Genomic DNA, 18,587 nt, shown 5'->3' with positions numbered 1-18,587 from the left:
TCATTAAAATCTCGATTTCGCCAAAATGGTTGATTCGCCCTTTTTACAAAACACCGACGATATAATCAACTCCATTTTTTCACAAGACTCAAATGACCTCCAAACCAGAATGCAGGAACTCGCTGAAGTAACGAACAAAGTAGGCTTGAAAATAAATGTAACAAAGACGAAAGTCATGTTCAACTGCTTTGCGGGTCAAAAAGAGATCCTCATCAATGGAACTTTTGTTCGTAGAGTAAAGCTAGGCTAGAGTGCTTTTGTATGCTTTTGAATGTCTTCAAAAGTGACTTTCCACTGTGCCTAAAGCACAAAGTGTTCAACCAGTGTCTGCTTCCCGTAATCACATATGCGTGTGAAACATTGACCCTAAGTAAAAGAGTGTTCCAAAACTTAGAGTAGCACAACGCGGTATGGAGAGGTGCATGCTGGGCATAACGCGAAAGGACAAAAAGAGGAATGAGTGGATAAGGCAGCAGACAAGGGTTTGCGATGTGATAGAGTTCATTAAAAGCCTCAAATGGAGATGGGCTGGACACATTGCTAGAAGAAGAGACAATCGTTGGACGAATTTAGTCATCCAGTGGTATCCAAGAGGTACAAAACGTCCGCAGGGTAGACCTAGAGCCCGCTGGATCGATGAAATGATAAAGTTCTACGGAAGTACGTGGCAACGCAACGCACAGGACCGAGAGAAGTGGAAGCAGCTTGGATTCAGCAGTGGATAGATTCAGGCTGATGATGATAATCAGCTCCTATTAAAAATATCACACAAACAATACCACAGATTCGTTAATGCTAAGGCCGATTTCTTCGTTTGTCTTTTTTCAATTCGCCCAAGTAGATGAAACGAATAAAGTAGATTTCAAATAATACTACAAAATAATTGTGAATGTGTTTAAATACATTAAAATAGTGAAATATGTGTTGACTCACGGCAGTCTTCAGGCAACACACATTCGTTTTTGTTTCTTATATATCCTGGGATACATTGACATCCAGATCGGCACCAAGCAGAGACTGACGGGCAGGCTGTGCCACCATATCGAGTAGGACATCTCTCTGGACATAGATCCACACAGGATGAGAAGTATTGGTTTTTTCCAGGGCATCTTTTATCCTCTGTAAAATGATAAATGTCAATGTCACCGAAACAAGCACGTGGATAGTTTGACCTGGCGTGGTAGCTGTATTCATATGATTCTGTTAGGATCTAGCATCGGAGCATAGATCAATAGAATCACTTGGGCGTACCCACAGAACAGATAATAAATAGAATGCCGATAGGCTATATTCAATACGCCGCATCTTGATGCAGGGTTTTGATTGTGTGAGTGTCCTACGAAACTGAAGCACGCATTATGCACGTGCAATAGTGTGTGTAATACACCAACATTAAATGAGCGTAAATGCATAAACCGAGAGCAGTTTTTAGTACTCGACGTAAAACGTATTCTTAACACGTGTGTAAGTTTAACCCGGATTCTTCCTTACTCAAATCGGTTACCTGCTTCGCCTTACCCGTTATGTATTTCAGTTCCCATTATTTCTGAGTTCCCTGGGCTTACCACTCGATCCATCGCCACGTTTCGCGCCTTCCGCTATGTGGGACCTACCGCGCGTTAATCGCCTTTGTATAACTGTTACAGGGTGAAAGAGGGTAAGCCACAAGTAAGACTGCGCCATAAGGGTACGGAGTGTCGCAATCTTTGGTGGCATCCAGAATACAGGTCGAAGTCACGTGAAGTACCTCTTCGTAATTGCGTCAATCACCGAGGACTGACATTTCACGAACTTGAGTGTTTGCAATGTCATTGTATCTGCGTACAACTAAGATTCGGCGGAGACATCAAGAATTATTGTCAAAGCTCAAAAGTCGACACCTTTAGGTCTTGGTAAGATGTCACGTCTCGCAGCCATCCAAGATCACAGGCAGCACACGTTGAATGATATGGACCAAGTTTTGTTTGTTTAACGGGTGCGTGATAAAAAATTTTTATCATTACGACGGCTGGTGACAACATAAACACGCCCTCCAAACCAAACCCGCCCCACATCACTCTCGGTATTAATCGAGCGTATCATGAGGCATTATGTTTGATGTGAAGCATCTGTACAGTTGTTTACGCAATGTCTCAGGAGCAGAGCACGCTCTCAAGTGATCTTTGACTGAGTTTACTGATTTTACTCTAATGCAAAGTGCCGGGAGAGAGAAAATAGAAAATTATCAAAAAGATTTTAAATTATATATACCTAAGAAAAAACGAAGCTAAGAAATAATACGGAGAGCAACAATTATGTGAAGAGGTCTTCAAGCCCGCAGTAAGTCACCGCAAATTTTCTAAAAGCAAGATAATTGGCCTTTGTGGCGACCAGGTTGGAAGGCCCTATGGGCCCAACGATTGGTTGAACCGTCTTGAGCATCTCTTGGTGACAACCACCAGACGTTTTCAACTCACAGTTATGCCATGTTAGCATACCTTAGCGATAACGCCCATTGAACGGAGCGGAGTGCGGCGATCGTGGCGATCGTGGCGCAGTCGGCACAAGAAGCGTAAATACATAACCATAATCACACACCTCTTGCCGCGCATTACCTCTCACCTATGTAAAAAGCGGCGCCGATCAAATTTCGCCTCGTGTTTCTTTGCAAAGCAGTAAAATTTATTAATTAATTGGTCGGCTCTAAATTCATTTTCACAATTATGTCATTGTGCTAGCGGAGTAACTTAATATGATGTAAGCACACGGTGTAGGATAACTTATAATATGCGGAATAAGCGCGCGCCAGTACGACAAAGCTCCCAACAGCCGAGTAAATTAGAGACCGTCGCGCCACATTCGCTGGTCACATCCAACGTATTTTTATTTTATTGTCGTGCTATGACGTCAAAATACGCCGCACTGAACTCTGTAGTCGTTGAAATATAAGGCGCGCGAGGCGTTATGTTCGTCATACGCTGTGTATGCTCTATTGTATTCCTTGGTGATTCATCGCCCGAACTGAAAAAATGCGCGAGCGCCCCGCGCGCCTGATTGTATATGCTCGGCGTCTTAGGCATAAAGCCCATTGACGCAGCGAGTGCGGCGCTTGCGCAAAATTTCTACAAGTGGCGCGTAAATCATCGAAAATACAACGTAATCAAATACGCCAGCGCACACTGGACTTGACGATGCCTTGTGCCCCGCCTGCCGCATGAGTCACCGTTTTTCCCTTCTCGGTGATACGATTTAATGAAAATACAAAGAAGTCTATTCATTGAACACGACTACCAAAATGACGCTGCTCGAAGCGTCGTCGTTCGACGGGCGAGAAGTCATTATTTAATAACAGATAAGTCATTGTTTAATTTTATTCCGTGTCCTATATTTTGCTGGTTGAATAATGTCGTCGTAAATATTAATTACAAGCCCTGAAATAATATAATATTTTTATTGCTTTGTTATGAGAGACGCTGTAATATTAATTATTTTGTGCTGCTTGGGCCGCTTATTACATAGGTGAAGGGTAATGCGCGGCAAGAGACGTGTGATTATGGTTATGAATAAACGCTTCATACGCCGACTTCATTCATCCGGATTGCGTTGCATGAGCGACAACAGGGCTTTAGAGGCCACCACCCTATTGCGTTTATTGTCGACTGTGAGCAAACGCGGCACCCATCTTGCAGAAACTTTTTTTATGCCCAATTTGTCATGTAAAATAGAAATGACGCTACCTTTTGAGATCCCTGTAACCTCAATTATCTCACTCAACTTTAATCTTCGGTCACTTAACACCATATCGTGGATTTTATTGATCATTTCTGGTGTAGTCACCTCTACAGGACGTCCTGAGCGTGGTTCATCCTTTGTTGATGTACGACCACGTTTAAATTCATTTAACCAGTTATAAATAGTTGCAAGTGAAGGAGCAGATATGCCGTGAACTAAATCCAACTCATTTTTTATTTCCTTTGCTGTTAACCCTTTTATATTAAAATGTTTAATAACAGCTCTAAACTCAATTTTCTCCATTTTTGTAAACAAGCAAATTTTTTTTTTAAATGTACGAAAATAAAAAACAACAACCCGACCAATCTGATTGAAACTTCGTAGCATACTGAATCGGTAGTGCCGCTGCATGAAAACAAACCGCTTACAGTACTAGTCGCGCCACCTGTCGGCTTTTCTAAGGACTTATTGACCCACCCTCGTAGTCTGTGATTAATTTGCAAAAAGTAATTTACCAATACTTATATAAGAAGAATGTCAACTCACTAGGACACAGTGACTCCTTTATGCATGTGTCGTTTTTTTTACTCATCCCCACGTATCCAAATTTGCACGAGCATCCTGGCAAGCAAGCAGCGGAGCATGAGACTTCTCGGTTGTCACAATTACCCACGCATCGTCTGCATTGTGTATACACAGCGTTTGGGTCTTTACATGCCGGAACTATAATCAAACCGAAATATGTATAAGATATTGCAACTTAAGGGGCGGCTGAAGAGCTCGGTATTCAAATATAATTTAGTATGAAATGGACCTCGGCGTCGTACGCACGTTAATTTAAATCGATCTTTTGGCAAAAATCACTAATCATCGGAGATTTTATTTAAAAAATATATTATTATTACTATTGTCGACCTTCTAAATTATTATTATTGTGGACAATCTTACATTATTATTTGATAAACAGCTGCACGTGTCCGCTGATCAGAAAACAGGGCTGTCAAAATAATATAATATTTGTAAAATGTTAATTTCATCATAGTTTTTAATCAAACCTGTGCAAGTACATACTGATAACTTGGGTGGATATCGTGGCAAACATACTATTGATATATCTACGGGTATATTATAATTATAACCCAATTCAAATTGAACATAGGTTGATACTCAAATACTATTATAGTATCTTTATGATTTCGAGAAAATAATACGATGGAATATATTATATAATCCATATCAATTATTTGAAAACATTATATTTGCATGTATATAATATAGTGAAAAGGTCAGATAACTGTTTTCTCTGCAAGATAACATCAAAATTTATATAGACTTACTTAAATGAAGAATTACATTCATGAGTGAGCACGGCTCAAAGCTCAAAGTTGACTTTATATAACTAATAAAAAATGCTGTTTGTTTCTACGAATAAAAAATCACGGCAATCAGAAAGGCCGGAAAATATGGCCGACAATGCATGATACACAAACATAAAATACACAAAATTACAAACACATACGAAGTTTACCGCACACGTGCAGACCACGTGATATTTGTTTACGCAAAATCGTCGCTTTCCAAAATGGCGAATTTGGTTGCCAGTTTTTACTGCGATGAATCAATGTGTTCCTTCCCGTCTTTTTTTATTCGTAGGTTTGTTTACTATGTACACCGAGAAATTTCCATTAATAAAATCGGAAATGAGTTGGAATATAATGCAACCAAAACTGGAAAAATTCTATTATGGGTGTTTACTTTTTGAATTAGTTGACCCCAGAAAAACAGGTACATGCCACTACGTGAACCGCAGTGGATATTAGATGGACAAAACTTAAATAATATAAATATTATAAATAAAACTTAAAAAGTACAAAATATTTATGTCTTCGACAGCCCTGACGTTATTTTTTGCCTGCCAGTCCGACTGGCGAATAAAAAATAAATGTGTGTGGTGACTGTATGTTAATAATTATTTTTAGGCACTCATGATATAAATTATTTCGTCCATTGGCTTTACATAAATAATGGTAGGTACTACCTACCTATTGTTTCACTAGTTGTATAAAAGTAAAATTGCGCAATAAGTACCTATTATTTTTAATATGTTGGTCCTAAACATTAAAAATAAATACTATTCATTATTAATGTTTTTTGGATAGCACATGAAATAAAAATGTAGGTAGATATGCATTTCAACATCCTTCGTATGTTTAATTCTCGGACAATTTCAGGTTAAAAAGTTATTAATATATTATTAAGTTTATATTGTGGTAACCACATAATTGAAAATGTCACCATCATATTGGTTGCAATACTTTCTCCCAAACAGTTGATTAACAAATTGAATTTAGTAACATTTACGTACCTACCTATATTAGAAGATATTATTTTTTGGTCACCCCATTCTGTCTTCACGTCGACCGTGTTTAAGTGTCAATTACATTGAGCTTTTTTACGAGCTGATTATTGGCAAATTTATAATCTGCCTGTAAATTCGCCCAGTGTAATCATCGAACAAGCTAATAAGCAGGTTGTAAACACTCCACCGAGAAAAGTTGAAAGCCGGTCAACTTTATAAGCTACACGCCGGCTTGTGGGCGTATCGCGTCTGCGCAGTAGAGCGTGGTGGTGGAAAAACGAACTACTCATTTTGAAATTTACCTTTTTGACGTTTAGGGCTTGCGCAGACAGAGAGCGGTCGGAGTTCTGCGTTCAACCGACCGTTGACCGCTAACGTTTAGGGACAGCAGACAGGTGTCGGTCAACAATAAGCGTTCCATTTGTTTACAAACGTTGTACTGACACAAGCGCTGCATAATGCTTGACCGCTATATTCCGACTGCGAGTGGAAGTGAGAAAGCACCGCTGTTGCGTACTCACTCCCCCGTGTGGTTTCGCTCTATGTTGTGTGACTGCTCAGCGGAGGTACGGCGTTCTTTGTAATTCCGGGCATAGAACTCCAGAACTCCAGCGTTCCAATTGACCGGCACGGTCTGACCACCGGCTGTGTACCCATACAGTATGAAGTCCATACAGTACAAAGAACGCCGAACTCCGAACGCGGAACGCAGACCGCCTGACCGCGCTCTGTCTGCGCAAGCCCTTTATGGAAACATTATTATGGAGCGTAGCGACCTCCCGGCAAAAAAACGAAATACGTTCCGTCAAAATCGCTCGCTGGCTTGTGGCTTATCAGCGAATGGAAAATTTTGTGTGTAATCATGAAATCGCAGTAGCTGAACCGCCCGCTTTTAAATTTGCCAATAATCAGCTCGTAAAAAAGCTCAATGTAATTGACGCTTTATGATTTAAATTTAATTTAGAGACCATTTACATTTGACACAAGCATTGTCGGCGACCTTTGTATATTGCTAGTAGACCAACAATTCCGGACCACATATAAAAAAATCATATTTTCAATTCTCAAGGGCAATTCTGTAGAGCTACCCTTGGAGGAGAGTAACGTTTTTAACAAAACCAATTTAATACAATTTAATATACTGATTACTTTTATTTTAAATAATCAACATGCGTCAGGAACGTTAAAATATATATTTTATTTTTGAAGTTATACTTCTTTTGGGGCGATTGGTAGACTGTTACGAAAGTGGGCGACAGTATGAAGTTAGCTGCTAATCAGTCAGCTGTATACAAACGCAATTTTGATAGTAGAATTGTCCCGTTGCCTAGGCAACGAATTTATTATTGTCGGCCATATGCAATTTCTTATGCCGGGTCCACACTGGCAACATGTCACGCGACAACCTCGTTAAATTTTACGATAAGTATGATAATCATCGTAAAATTTAACGAAGTTGTCGCGCGACATGTTGCCAGTGTGGACCCGGCATTACGTAAGCAAATGATTAAACGTCAGTGTGACAGTTGTTACTTTAAAAATAAAAACAACGACAAATAATAATTATATAATTTAGTAATATAAGTTAAAGAGTACTTATAGAAATAAACCAACGGTGCTCCAATAAGCGGCCCTTTTTCTACCGTACACACCGATTTTTTTGTTAAAAAATAAACTCATAAATTAAAAAAAAAAAAACTATATGAAATGTAAATGGGTACCTAAGTTTAATCATTAAAATGTCGTTTGATAAGTTTTTTTATTTCTCGACATGGGGACATTTTGGGAAACATTCAACATATTTTACAGATTTCCATGGTATGGCCTAAACTTTAGGACTAGATGTTTATAATCATTTATAATATACCTACATAATATGTCTACGTTAAAATGGGTACCTACCTAAATGAAAAGTTATTAAAAAAACGAAGAAATATTAAAAAAAAACAATTGGGCATTATAAATTGGAAATCCAGTTTAGACAGAAATATCTTATATCAGATGTAAATAAAAGAAAAAAAGTTGGAATTTGCTTGGTAGATTCTCATTTTACAAAATAATAATATAGCGTCTATTAAACTCGAAAAGTTGTTTTATTAGTCGATAACTATTTTGGTTATCACGCCAATATCAAGACTGATTACAAAATAATGATATTATTATAATTTTGTAAAAACGTATATATTTTCTTTCATGCAAGCATTGATCAATCTACCAAGGTTATGTCAATTATAATATACCTATTGTAACAAAAAGCGATGGACAGGGCACCGAGAGAGTTGAAAGATTTGGGTACCTGGGGCTGGGGTACACATCACGGTAGAAGAATCTTGCAAAGAATGCTCACTCTCAAATTTTTAATGAATGAAAAAACATTCAACTTAATGCGGAATGTCTGGGAAAACTGAATGTAATCGGTGAGGTCTAAATGTTGTAATATTTATGGACTGCCTGTTACTGGACATAAATATATCTAATTATATCTTAAGTATTTTCATTATACATACATTTACATTCGTCAATGAGGATACAAATGTCATGCTCGTCTCTAGCATAACCATCTCTGCAATAACATCTCTCCGTACAGACGTCAGATCCGCCATCGCACTCCACGGCCAAATTATTGCATGCCCTGTCGCAAGGAATCCCGCAGCTAAAGAACTCGTTTTGTCCTGTGCATCGTACTATAAAGGGAAGGCTTTCATATAAACGTAAAGCACCAAACTCACCGCATCGCACTCAGTCTTAACCGATCGTATCACGTACGGATGTGAAGCATCAGTAGTTTCTTAGTTGAGAGAAGTAGGGATTGCAATAATACCAGTATTCCAGTATTGATCAATACCGAAATGCCGGTTTTAAAAATCCAAAATACCAGAATTTTCGGTATTAAGAAAGCACACTTGTTTAGGTTTTTTTAAAATGAATTATAAGTTATGTGCTGCTAAAATGCAAATATATTGAGTGAATCCAACAGAAGTAAAAAAATAATGAAACAAATTCCATCAAATATATTTAAGTATATAGGTACTTAAGTAATTGTCGCGATGAATTATCATAATATTATTTTGAAATAGAAAACATCCGTGACAAAAATGTTGAATTATTCTATTCTATTGATGACTGAACAACCGTTGAATTTAAGAAGCTTTTCCTGCAGCCGGACTTATTTGCACTTGATGAACTTTTGGGGGCTTTAGTTAAAATTATCAATTTATTCAAATTATTTGTAAAATTCACTAGTTCTACAATAATTATGACCAATACATATTTTTAAATGTCTACATAATAAATGTAGGTATGTAGGTTTTTGCCATAAAATAATATTTTTAAAAGATTTTTATAGCTATATTTATTCATAAGCACCTACTTCTGTTTTTTTAATGTTCAAGAAATACCGGAATTAATACCGGTATTCAATAAGAAATGCCGAAAAACCGGTATTGACATTTTCATTCGGTATTGCAATCCCTAGAGAGAAGAGCATGGAGAATTATCAAAAATAAAAAAATGTGGCGATCAACGAGTCTTGTGGGAACAAGCATTGTCAGCAAAATCCATGACATACGTAGCAATCGCGGAAATATTATTTATTTATTTATTTATACATGTATGGCTGTGAGACGTGGACCCTCAACACGAGAGATGTCCAAAAGCTAAGAGTCGCACAGCGAGGCATGGAGAGGTGTATGTTGGGCATCACGCAAAAGGACCGTAAGAGAAACGAATGGGTTAGGAAGCATACAGGAGTACGCGATGTAATAGACGTTGTCAAACAGATGAAATGGAGATGGGCGGGGCTCATTGCTCGCCGAAAAGACAGCCACTGGACAAATTCCGTCATCTAGTGGTACCCAAGGGGCACGAAACGGCCACAGGGTTGCCCTAAAAGCTGCTGGATTAACGAACTGGTAAAGTTCGGCGGAAATACGTGGCAGCGAACGACACAGGACCGAGAGAGCTGGAAGAAGCTTGGGGAGGCTTTCATCCAGCAGTGGATTGATTCCGGCTGATGATGGTATACATTTTCACAGGTCATCAGCAGTATCGGCTAGTGGTAACTCAGTGAGAAATGCAGGAGAAGAAGAATATTGTTTAGTACATACATTTTTAGCATACAAATTGCACACGAATCTTATTACCAATTGCAAATAAGAAGTTTTACCTCGGTAATATTGAGTAATATTTATTATGTTAAAATGCATTTCTCACTGAAGGCATGGGGCACTCAGTGTCAGCATTATTCAATCGTGAGGGCTTCAATAAATAGGCCATCACGGTTGAATGAATATCTCACTCCGCTTTTATCTTGATCGTGGTTTGTATCCTATGTTTCTCAGTCACCATATGACCATGTTGATCGGTAAGTAAAGTCGGTGTAAATCCAAGCTCATAAAGCTTGGCAGCAAATCCACTATCCAGCCAAAAATTTACTGGACGGTGTAATTCGTTTGAAAAATAGCTCATCACCTTGAGCTCCGCAGCCCATAGCGAGTTCCAATATTTGAGAAGCTCTAAGTTCGACAGTCCTCTCCAAACAATCCCCAATGCCAGATACTGATGTATCTAGCATCGGTACTGACAACATCAATAGTTAGGGTCTTCGTAAAATACGCACTGCACAACTTCTCAGACCGGTTCTGGCATATACGACGTCCAATGTATGTTCAAGGTCCTTCGTTAATAAAAATGATTACCAGGAGCGAATTTCATTTGATCTTCTGGAAAGGCCTCTCTACATACAAATATCACTAGACGTTACCACACATCATAGGAAATCGGAGGTTTGGTGTTCAATGTAGGAATAGTTTGGCCATCACGTTGCTGATACTTGTGCGTAGACGAATCTAATAAAAAATGACCATTACTGTCTGCAAACAAGATCGGCTGGTATGAGGAGAACCTTCTGTCACAAGAACATCAAGGTGAGAACCTGTGCCATTCGATGAAGTGTTCTTAAATATTGTAGTGACTCTCAACAAATCTTCAATTGTTATGAAGACAAATACAACCAATGAATCTCTAGGCGCTAATATACCTAAATATCTTAAATAACATTATAAAATATACAGTGATGCAACAATACAATTAGTATAAAGCGTCATAAACCATCTCGCAGGTTTCCTATTAGGAAGGGTGTCCGATAAGGTACCACGTTCTCACCCAAATTATTCACCACTACCCTGTAGGATCTATTCAGGTGACTTGACTGTCAGAACCATTGATATACTACTAAATGAAGAGTTCCCATACAAGTGTCATTTTAAAAATGTACCACAAAAGAAGATATTACGAATATCGTATTATAACATTTCCTTGTAGGTGTAATACGTTAAGACCGTTAACATGGATTCCCGAATTTCACCCGTATTGCCTTGGCTGTAAAACTAAATTTGCGTTCTTGGAATAGTGACCCTAAGGGTATCTGCAACCCAAAGCTTGCAAGCTACCAAAAATTCATGTCTGAGCAGACAGAGCAAGTCGTCATGCGCTGACTATTAGTTAGAGTAAGATGCAAGCTAGATCGGGCTTACTTATAATTATTGCCAGGTCGTTTTCGAGACAAATATTAAGTGAGCTTATATCGAGTTAAGTCCGCTGATATTAAAACAGTAAGTTTTAACACTGGCCGAGTCGCTGAAAATCGGGCGTCATTTTAAGAAGCATATGATTCATCCAGTAGTAGGTATATCAATGGTCAGAACAGATAATGTTGTCTTTGCGAATGACCCAGAAAGGGATACGCTGCATATAAATCGGATAAAAATATACTTACAACAGTCACCTATTGCTATACACTTTTGGTCGTGATTGATGAGATATCCATCAGCGCATCGACATCTCGGTTTACATGGTTCGTTCTCACCACAGGCTGGTGGGTTCATTAGATCATCACAGTATATCAGTCTGTCTTTTGGGCATGGGTCGTAGACTATATTTTCTCCGGAGCATTCTAAAGCTTTTAAAAATTAAATAACATTAAACACATTGGTGGCGAATAGTCGATGCTAAGAAATTATTTAACGTATACCTTAACTTGTATAAACAAATTTTAAATGTGATAAACTAGAATCTAAACTTTTATCAAAGTGTTGTGCCTGTAATCGTAACTAATACTATTATGAAACGCTGCACTTTAGAGAAATATTAAAGATCATTTTTATACAAAATAATAATTAAATAAAATTGAAAAAAACATTTCATTTATTTATAAGCTTAAGTTAAGCTCTATATTAGTGATGAGCAATCCATGGCTATAGATGATAAGGATGGCGGCTAATATTGCCGACCAATAGCCACTCTCTTTATATTATTACTCTGAGGTGTTCTTTCCATTTCTGAGGTGAAACTTCCGTTTCAGGCATTGATATACTACTGGATGAATCATATGCTTCTTAAAATGACGCCCGATTTTCAGTGACTCGGCCAATGTTAAAACTTACTGAGTAAGCCCGATCTAGCTTGCATCTTACTCTAACTAATAGTCAGCGCATGACGACTTGCTCTGTCTGCTTTGGGTTGCAGCCACCCTTAGGTTCACTATTCCAAGAACGCAAATTTAGTTTTACAGCCAGGGCAATACGGGTGAAATTCGGGAATCCATGTTAACGGTCTTAACGCATTATACCTACAAGGAAATATTATAAGACGATATTCGTAATTTCTTTTGTGGTACATTTTTAAAATGACACTTGTATGGGAACTCCTCATCTAGTAGTATATCAATGGTTTCAGGCTATACTATACTTCAGCTGGGGCACGGTCTAAAACGATCGTGACTACGCGACGCGAAGATTGTACAAACGACGCGTGCAGAAAAAAACATAATTTGTCATAAAAATTCAACATGCGTCCATTTAATGTTATGTTTATTGTTCTATTAGTAATAATAATATATGCATTGACATGTTTTCTTTTTCAAGTAAATGGGTAACGTTTTTTATTCATCTTTACACAATTTAAGAATTAATTCCCCCGACGCCATCACAAAACAAATCGACATGTTCACAGCTCGACTAACGCTCTCCGATTGGCAGCGAGTCCGAAATTTCGTCGCACCTATAGTTGAAAATTATTTGCCGTTTCACTGACGTATGCTTTTAATAATTCCAATAGGTACCTAGTTGTCGCTACTGAAACACACCTATTGAATAATATTATGTAGGTATAAAATTAATAATATACGACTGTTGCGCAGACACGACAGAAGATGTATATTTTAAATGTTAAATTAAATCAACAAATAATAATTATTTGAGTCGGTCTTACCAGGATCTGGTGGTGTCGTAGCGTTTGTCACTGTCACCAGAACGAACGTAAAAGTTAAACCTAATCGACGAAACATATTCTCAATACTTTCTTTCGTCTGGAAGTCTTGACGCAGTCTTTTGAATAAATTGGTTTTTTATAACTTTTAAATGCACACTTGTTCAATCTTTTGTCTTGTAATTAATATTATTTTATACATTTACATTAGGCACATATTTATAAATCTGTATTTATAATATCAGAGCTAGATTGTAATTACCGATTTAGGTACAATAATTTATCGCCGCAGGCAATTTGTACGGACGGACAATTTTGGCCGTATATGTAATAAATTTATAAACTATTTCATTATTTATTGATAATACCTACATAACATTTAAAAAATGTATTATTCGTTATTGAATAAATAATATAATTCGGATAACATCAGAAACACACTTAATACAAAAAATAAATAATAAATTTTAGAATTAAATTTACAAAAAACGGTCGTGAAAATTTCCGACATTTGATAACACAAAATTAAGTTGCTCCAAAATTCACGACCATTTATTGTATCTGGACGACTGCTTATTTTTATTATATTTATTTTTTTAAATTGTAATTATTTTTCTTTTCTTGAATTGCCTATCTTATCTATGTACATATTATATACTTTTTTATGTTTTTGTTCTCTCTATTTTTCTTTAACGATTTCCAATAACTCTCCAATTATATTTATTATAGCTGTACATAATATTTGATGTAGTTTAATTTGATGTATTATGTTTTTTGTGTCCGCCTGTTATTGGGACTGTAGGGTGAATACCCAACCATCCAGCATGACTTGGCAGAAAACCATTAATTTATAACTACAATGTATCTTGCAACATAATATTATTAAAATTGCTAAACAAGCGATTTATATGAGTGAAGCAAATTTCAACAGAAAACTAATTTACGAGTAACAAAATAATATAATAATTCAATTAATCAATAATATCGCAAATTAAGAAATAATGCTTTGTAAGTTTACCATGAAATGCACAAAACTTGTTTGTATGAAAATCAATCTTGCGCAATTATTAAAACTGCATAATTTTTCAAATTAAAATCAATAGTTTCTAATTTACAAAACGAATCATGCATTGCACAATAAACCTCAAAAGCATGATTATCAAAAATATTGAAGTAGTTGATAGCAGCATTTTCTATTGTATCGAATCAGTATAAAACATTCAGTAGAAGAAAGCAACATCGTCATTCAGTTATCAAAAATTCAACCATAAGGGTATCGTTACGCTTCGCCCGGTAGAACTCGTAACCCATCAGAACGCATATTCGTGATTTCACTCAGCTAAATTATAATCTGTAATAATTAAATTAATATGTATTTGGAAGGAGATAACAAAACCAGGGTTCGTTTAATGCACGCATCAACCTTCTTATCATTGGAGTCAAACCTACCTACCCTCCGGTTCCCTATTCCATCTCACTTCCATAGGACCATGACATATTTTTTTTCTATATTATATTTATCATTTGTGATTGATCCTGTCGGTTGACCTAAATAAATTTAAAAAAATATATAAAAAAAAACACCTTAAAAATCCATAGTTATTAGTTAATTTCATCGTGAACAGACATGCTGCATGTGGCTTAATTTGTAAAGCATATTGAATGGAATCCCGCTTGATACTTATTTTCAAACAATTTTTCTAATCGGTATATTTTTGAGGTAGATAAATTACGTCATTTATTATATATTTATCTACTTCGCGTAAAACATAAATAGCAACAATATACAAGTATGCCCTGTCTAAATTAATGCGTACTATAAGAAATCGCATCTGCGCATATTCAAGGCTAAATAAATTGTTCCACTATACCTATACAATGGATAATAAAGAGGTTTGCACTTGGTTTTTTGTTGCGTTATCTTATTAATATAACAAAAGCCGGCTCCATTTTAAGCCAAAAAGTAAATAATTATTATGTAGGTATTCTTAAAATAAATGTCTCTATGTATATTTATTGTTTGTACAGTTTTCAGATGTTTATGTATTTGTTCAATTGTTTTATCAGTGGAGTACAATAATAACTGACAAATTGATGACACTAATTAATTCAATATTTTCATGTACTTAACATTTTTTTTGAGATAAGTATGTATAGCATAACCATGACCAGATTAAGTTATGGGCGTACATAATACCTACTCCCACACTGATCAATAGTATAGTACCTACGCAATTGCTAATTCTGGACCAATTGTGTTATGTAAGTATATATTATTATATCTTGCAGTCACTTATGGGTATTTTATATTTTATTTTGTACTGTTCTTTTTTATTCTATAAAATTTCTTATGTTGATATTATTTTATTTTAAACTGATGCAAATAACTTGACATAGGTGCGTACTGGATCCATTCTAATTTTGTTTAAAAGCAATCTTGTTTCAATAGTTTGTTTATTAACGTTGTTACCAACTAAAGATGACCGCACATCGGTTACCCTCGACCGGCGGGGACTAGGAAGGCTAACAAGTCGGTTAGCCGATAAATGCCAAAGTCCGAGCGACCACACTATCACTGGCATAGATCAACTTGGAGACATGATAAGCCTTAAAGCAAATGACTCCCAACTATTCTGAGGATACAAAAAGATGCCCCGTGCAATGTTACGTACGGATCATCTCTAACAACGCAGTTCCAGCTAATTAAATCACCACAAATTTTGTTACAAACCGCGGCACACTAAATCCAAGATACAGTGACTTCTAACCAAGATATCGGATATAGGTATATCTTCATATTCATATTCTTCAATGTCACCCGCTTTTGATGAATGTTATTTCCTTACTCGAAGACAAACGACACCATTTTTACAACAAAATACCTACTCGCGACGGTAGAAGCATTTTTTATCACTAGTAGCCGTTCACATTCCGCCATTTTTGCCAGAAACATTGTATGGACACAAACGATATCTTCATCTCTTGGCAAGAAATCAGCGCATTGAACAATAATAGTCTCCATTCTATCTGGTGAAAACTCGTAACGTTAGGAGCGATGACATCATGACGGAGGCATGCAAAACCGCCGACCCCTATGTAAAACATCTCCTGAAGGATGGAAGCCATCAGAAGACAGTAACGCTTTACACCATCGTGAAGTCAGGAGCTTGGGCTTCCAACAAAAGCTGCAAAGTATTACGTGCAAAGCAAGAAGACGACGTGGGCCGCATCACGTACCTACCTACAAGTAGGAAATTTTAGGTAGGTACTTATTTAAACACATTGCTAATTAAAAATACCTACGCCGTAAAAACCTAGCAAAGGTTAATCGCCTCCAGCAATTGTTTTATCATAATTCAAACATTTTTATATACTAAAATCATGCCTTAGAGATATAACTTTTAAATCGATTTTTGTACTTATATCAAATTATTCGTCAAATCAATTGAAAATCGTACACCGCATACTTTACTTAATCCTTGACACTGTAAAATCAATTTTATAATATGAAAGTAATTTCGTTCATCCATAACTATTATTTTTTATTAGGAATCAAATTTAACCTTCTAATTTTTAATCCTTAAGATTATAAAAATTACAGCAAATAGCCAGACATGTCATCTATATAACGTAATTTTTATTTTGTCTGAATTCGAAAATTCGTTGAACAAATTAATTAAATTACCGTTCCGCGTAGCATGTTCCACAGGAAACTATACAAATACATACCTAAGTACCGTGTCCGCGCTTCGCAGAGATTACAAAATAATGACTAGTACCCGTTATTGCCGCTCCAAAAACGCCATGCTTCCGCCGTGGGCATAAAAAATCGAGATCAGGACTATGGAAAGGCAGTCTACTCCAGAGATCAGCCTACGCTAGTAGGTCAGATCCAGCAGCCAGTCTTGTTACGGTTATCACCTTACGAAGGTTTCCGGCTTGACAAGTAGCCCTCACCTAGCAAGTCTGGTCGACTCCCCTTGAGGGTAACCAGCGCAGCCACCATTGCCGTCGACCATTTTTTTCTGCCAGTTAGAATCAGTGCATCTCTTTATAACCCGGTCAGTTACCGTTAATATAAATAACTTCATTGTCAGGGAGAACTATTTTCATAAAGTTTGTGTGGCTAACATTTTTTTATTGACTTTTTCGCCTTGACTATTTTCATGTTGTGCTTATTGACTTATACATTGTGATGACAATTCTCATGTTGTGCCTGTGACTTATGTGTTTTATGTACTTTATTGCTGTCAAATAAATATTGTGGAACCCTGTTCGAGCGTATTTTCGTCCACCACCCACTCTCTTCCACTGTCAAATGTTAGTTGGCTAGCGATATTGAATATTGCGCAATATAGCCGGTATCAACGTCTAATAATTCTTCAACTTTTAAAGCACTACATACTGGAGTGGACTTTGCCCCCCCCCCCCCCCCCCAGTCGAATCCTTCATTATTTTTGTGTTTCTCAAAATAGAAAATGTTACGAACCGAAGCTCTCAATAATTTTTCGAGAATATTAAGATAGCTATATAATTGTATGTATATTATATAAAAAATAAGTGTGTTAGAACTTTTGTTATATGGCATATCTAGTTCAGGTAGTCATTTTTTTTGACCAGACGGAGCGATCATTTTGGGAATTTCATGAACCAGAACGGCGCTCCGGTGCGGTCCAGTTCATTTCGAACCCTGCTTCGTTTGCGTATATATTTATAAATGTCTTATAATTATTAGTTTTTCATTTGGTAGCAGTCATCAATGGTATAAAGAAAGGATCAATATTAGGACTTACCCAATTTATTACTAATAATTTACTTATATAATTTATAGCAATGTTTCTTAACCTTTTTACATACGCGAACAACAAAAAAATCAAAAAATGTTTTACGGATCATCAATATTGGAATAAAATAATAAATATTTATATTTGCACTAAAAATGTTGGGTTTCTAGGTTACTATTTTTGAAATGCAGACAATTTTTGAGGCCAACCCAAAAATCTTCGCGGACCACGATTTATAGGGTAATAATCAAAATAACAAAAAATAATGTGTATTGCCAAATACCAAATGCACACGCAAATACCGTTCGATGTCGTGGATTGTATTGGGGACAATAGAATTATTATTGGATAATTATTGTCATCAATCAAAAATTTGCACCTGTAGACACAGATTAAACTTTTCAGCGTATTTGATACCACCTTTACAAATGGTATCAAATCATGGAATTTATGTATAATTTCGTTTC

The 18,587-nt window shown here is 36.6% G+C and overlaps 1 protein-coding gene across 1 annotated transcript in view; it reads right to left on the bottom strand.

Annotated features, from left to right (window-relative positions):
* The window catches only part of LOC147072825 (zonadhesin-like), a 41,109-nt gene that overhangs the window by 8,927 nt on the left and 13,595 nt on the right, over positions 1–18,587 (bottom strand). Inside the window, exons 8-12 of the mRNA XM_085945729.1 lie at positions 13,340–13,475; positions 11,847–12,029; positions 8,578–8,754; positions 4,258–4,434; positions 934–1,119 (exon numbers count right to left, since the gene is read on the bottom strand). Of these exons, the coding sequence (XP_085801855.1) occupies positions 934–1,119; positions 4,258–4,434; positions 8,578–8,754; positions 11,847–12,029; positions 13,340–13,475 (859 nt within the window). The remainder of the gene's footprint in view (positions 1–933; positions 1,120–4,257; positions 4,435–8,577; positions 8,755–11,846; positions 12,030–13,339; positions 13,476–18,587) is intronic.

Source organism: Rhyacophila brunnea, unplaced genomic scaffold, assembly GCF_057557595.1.
Source record: "Rhyacophila brunnea isolate RB1 unplaced genomic scaffold, BYU_Rbru_1.0 scaffold_19, whole genome shotgun sequence".
Taxonomy (NCBI): domain Eukaryota; kingdom Metazoa; phylum Arthropoda; class Insecta; order Trichoptera; family Rhyacophilidae; genus Rhyacophila; species Rhyacophila brunnea.
Note: the sequence above shows the minus strand (reverse complement) of the source record. Positions and strands in the feature narration are given on the sequence as shown.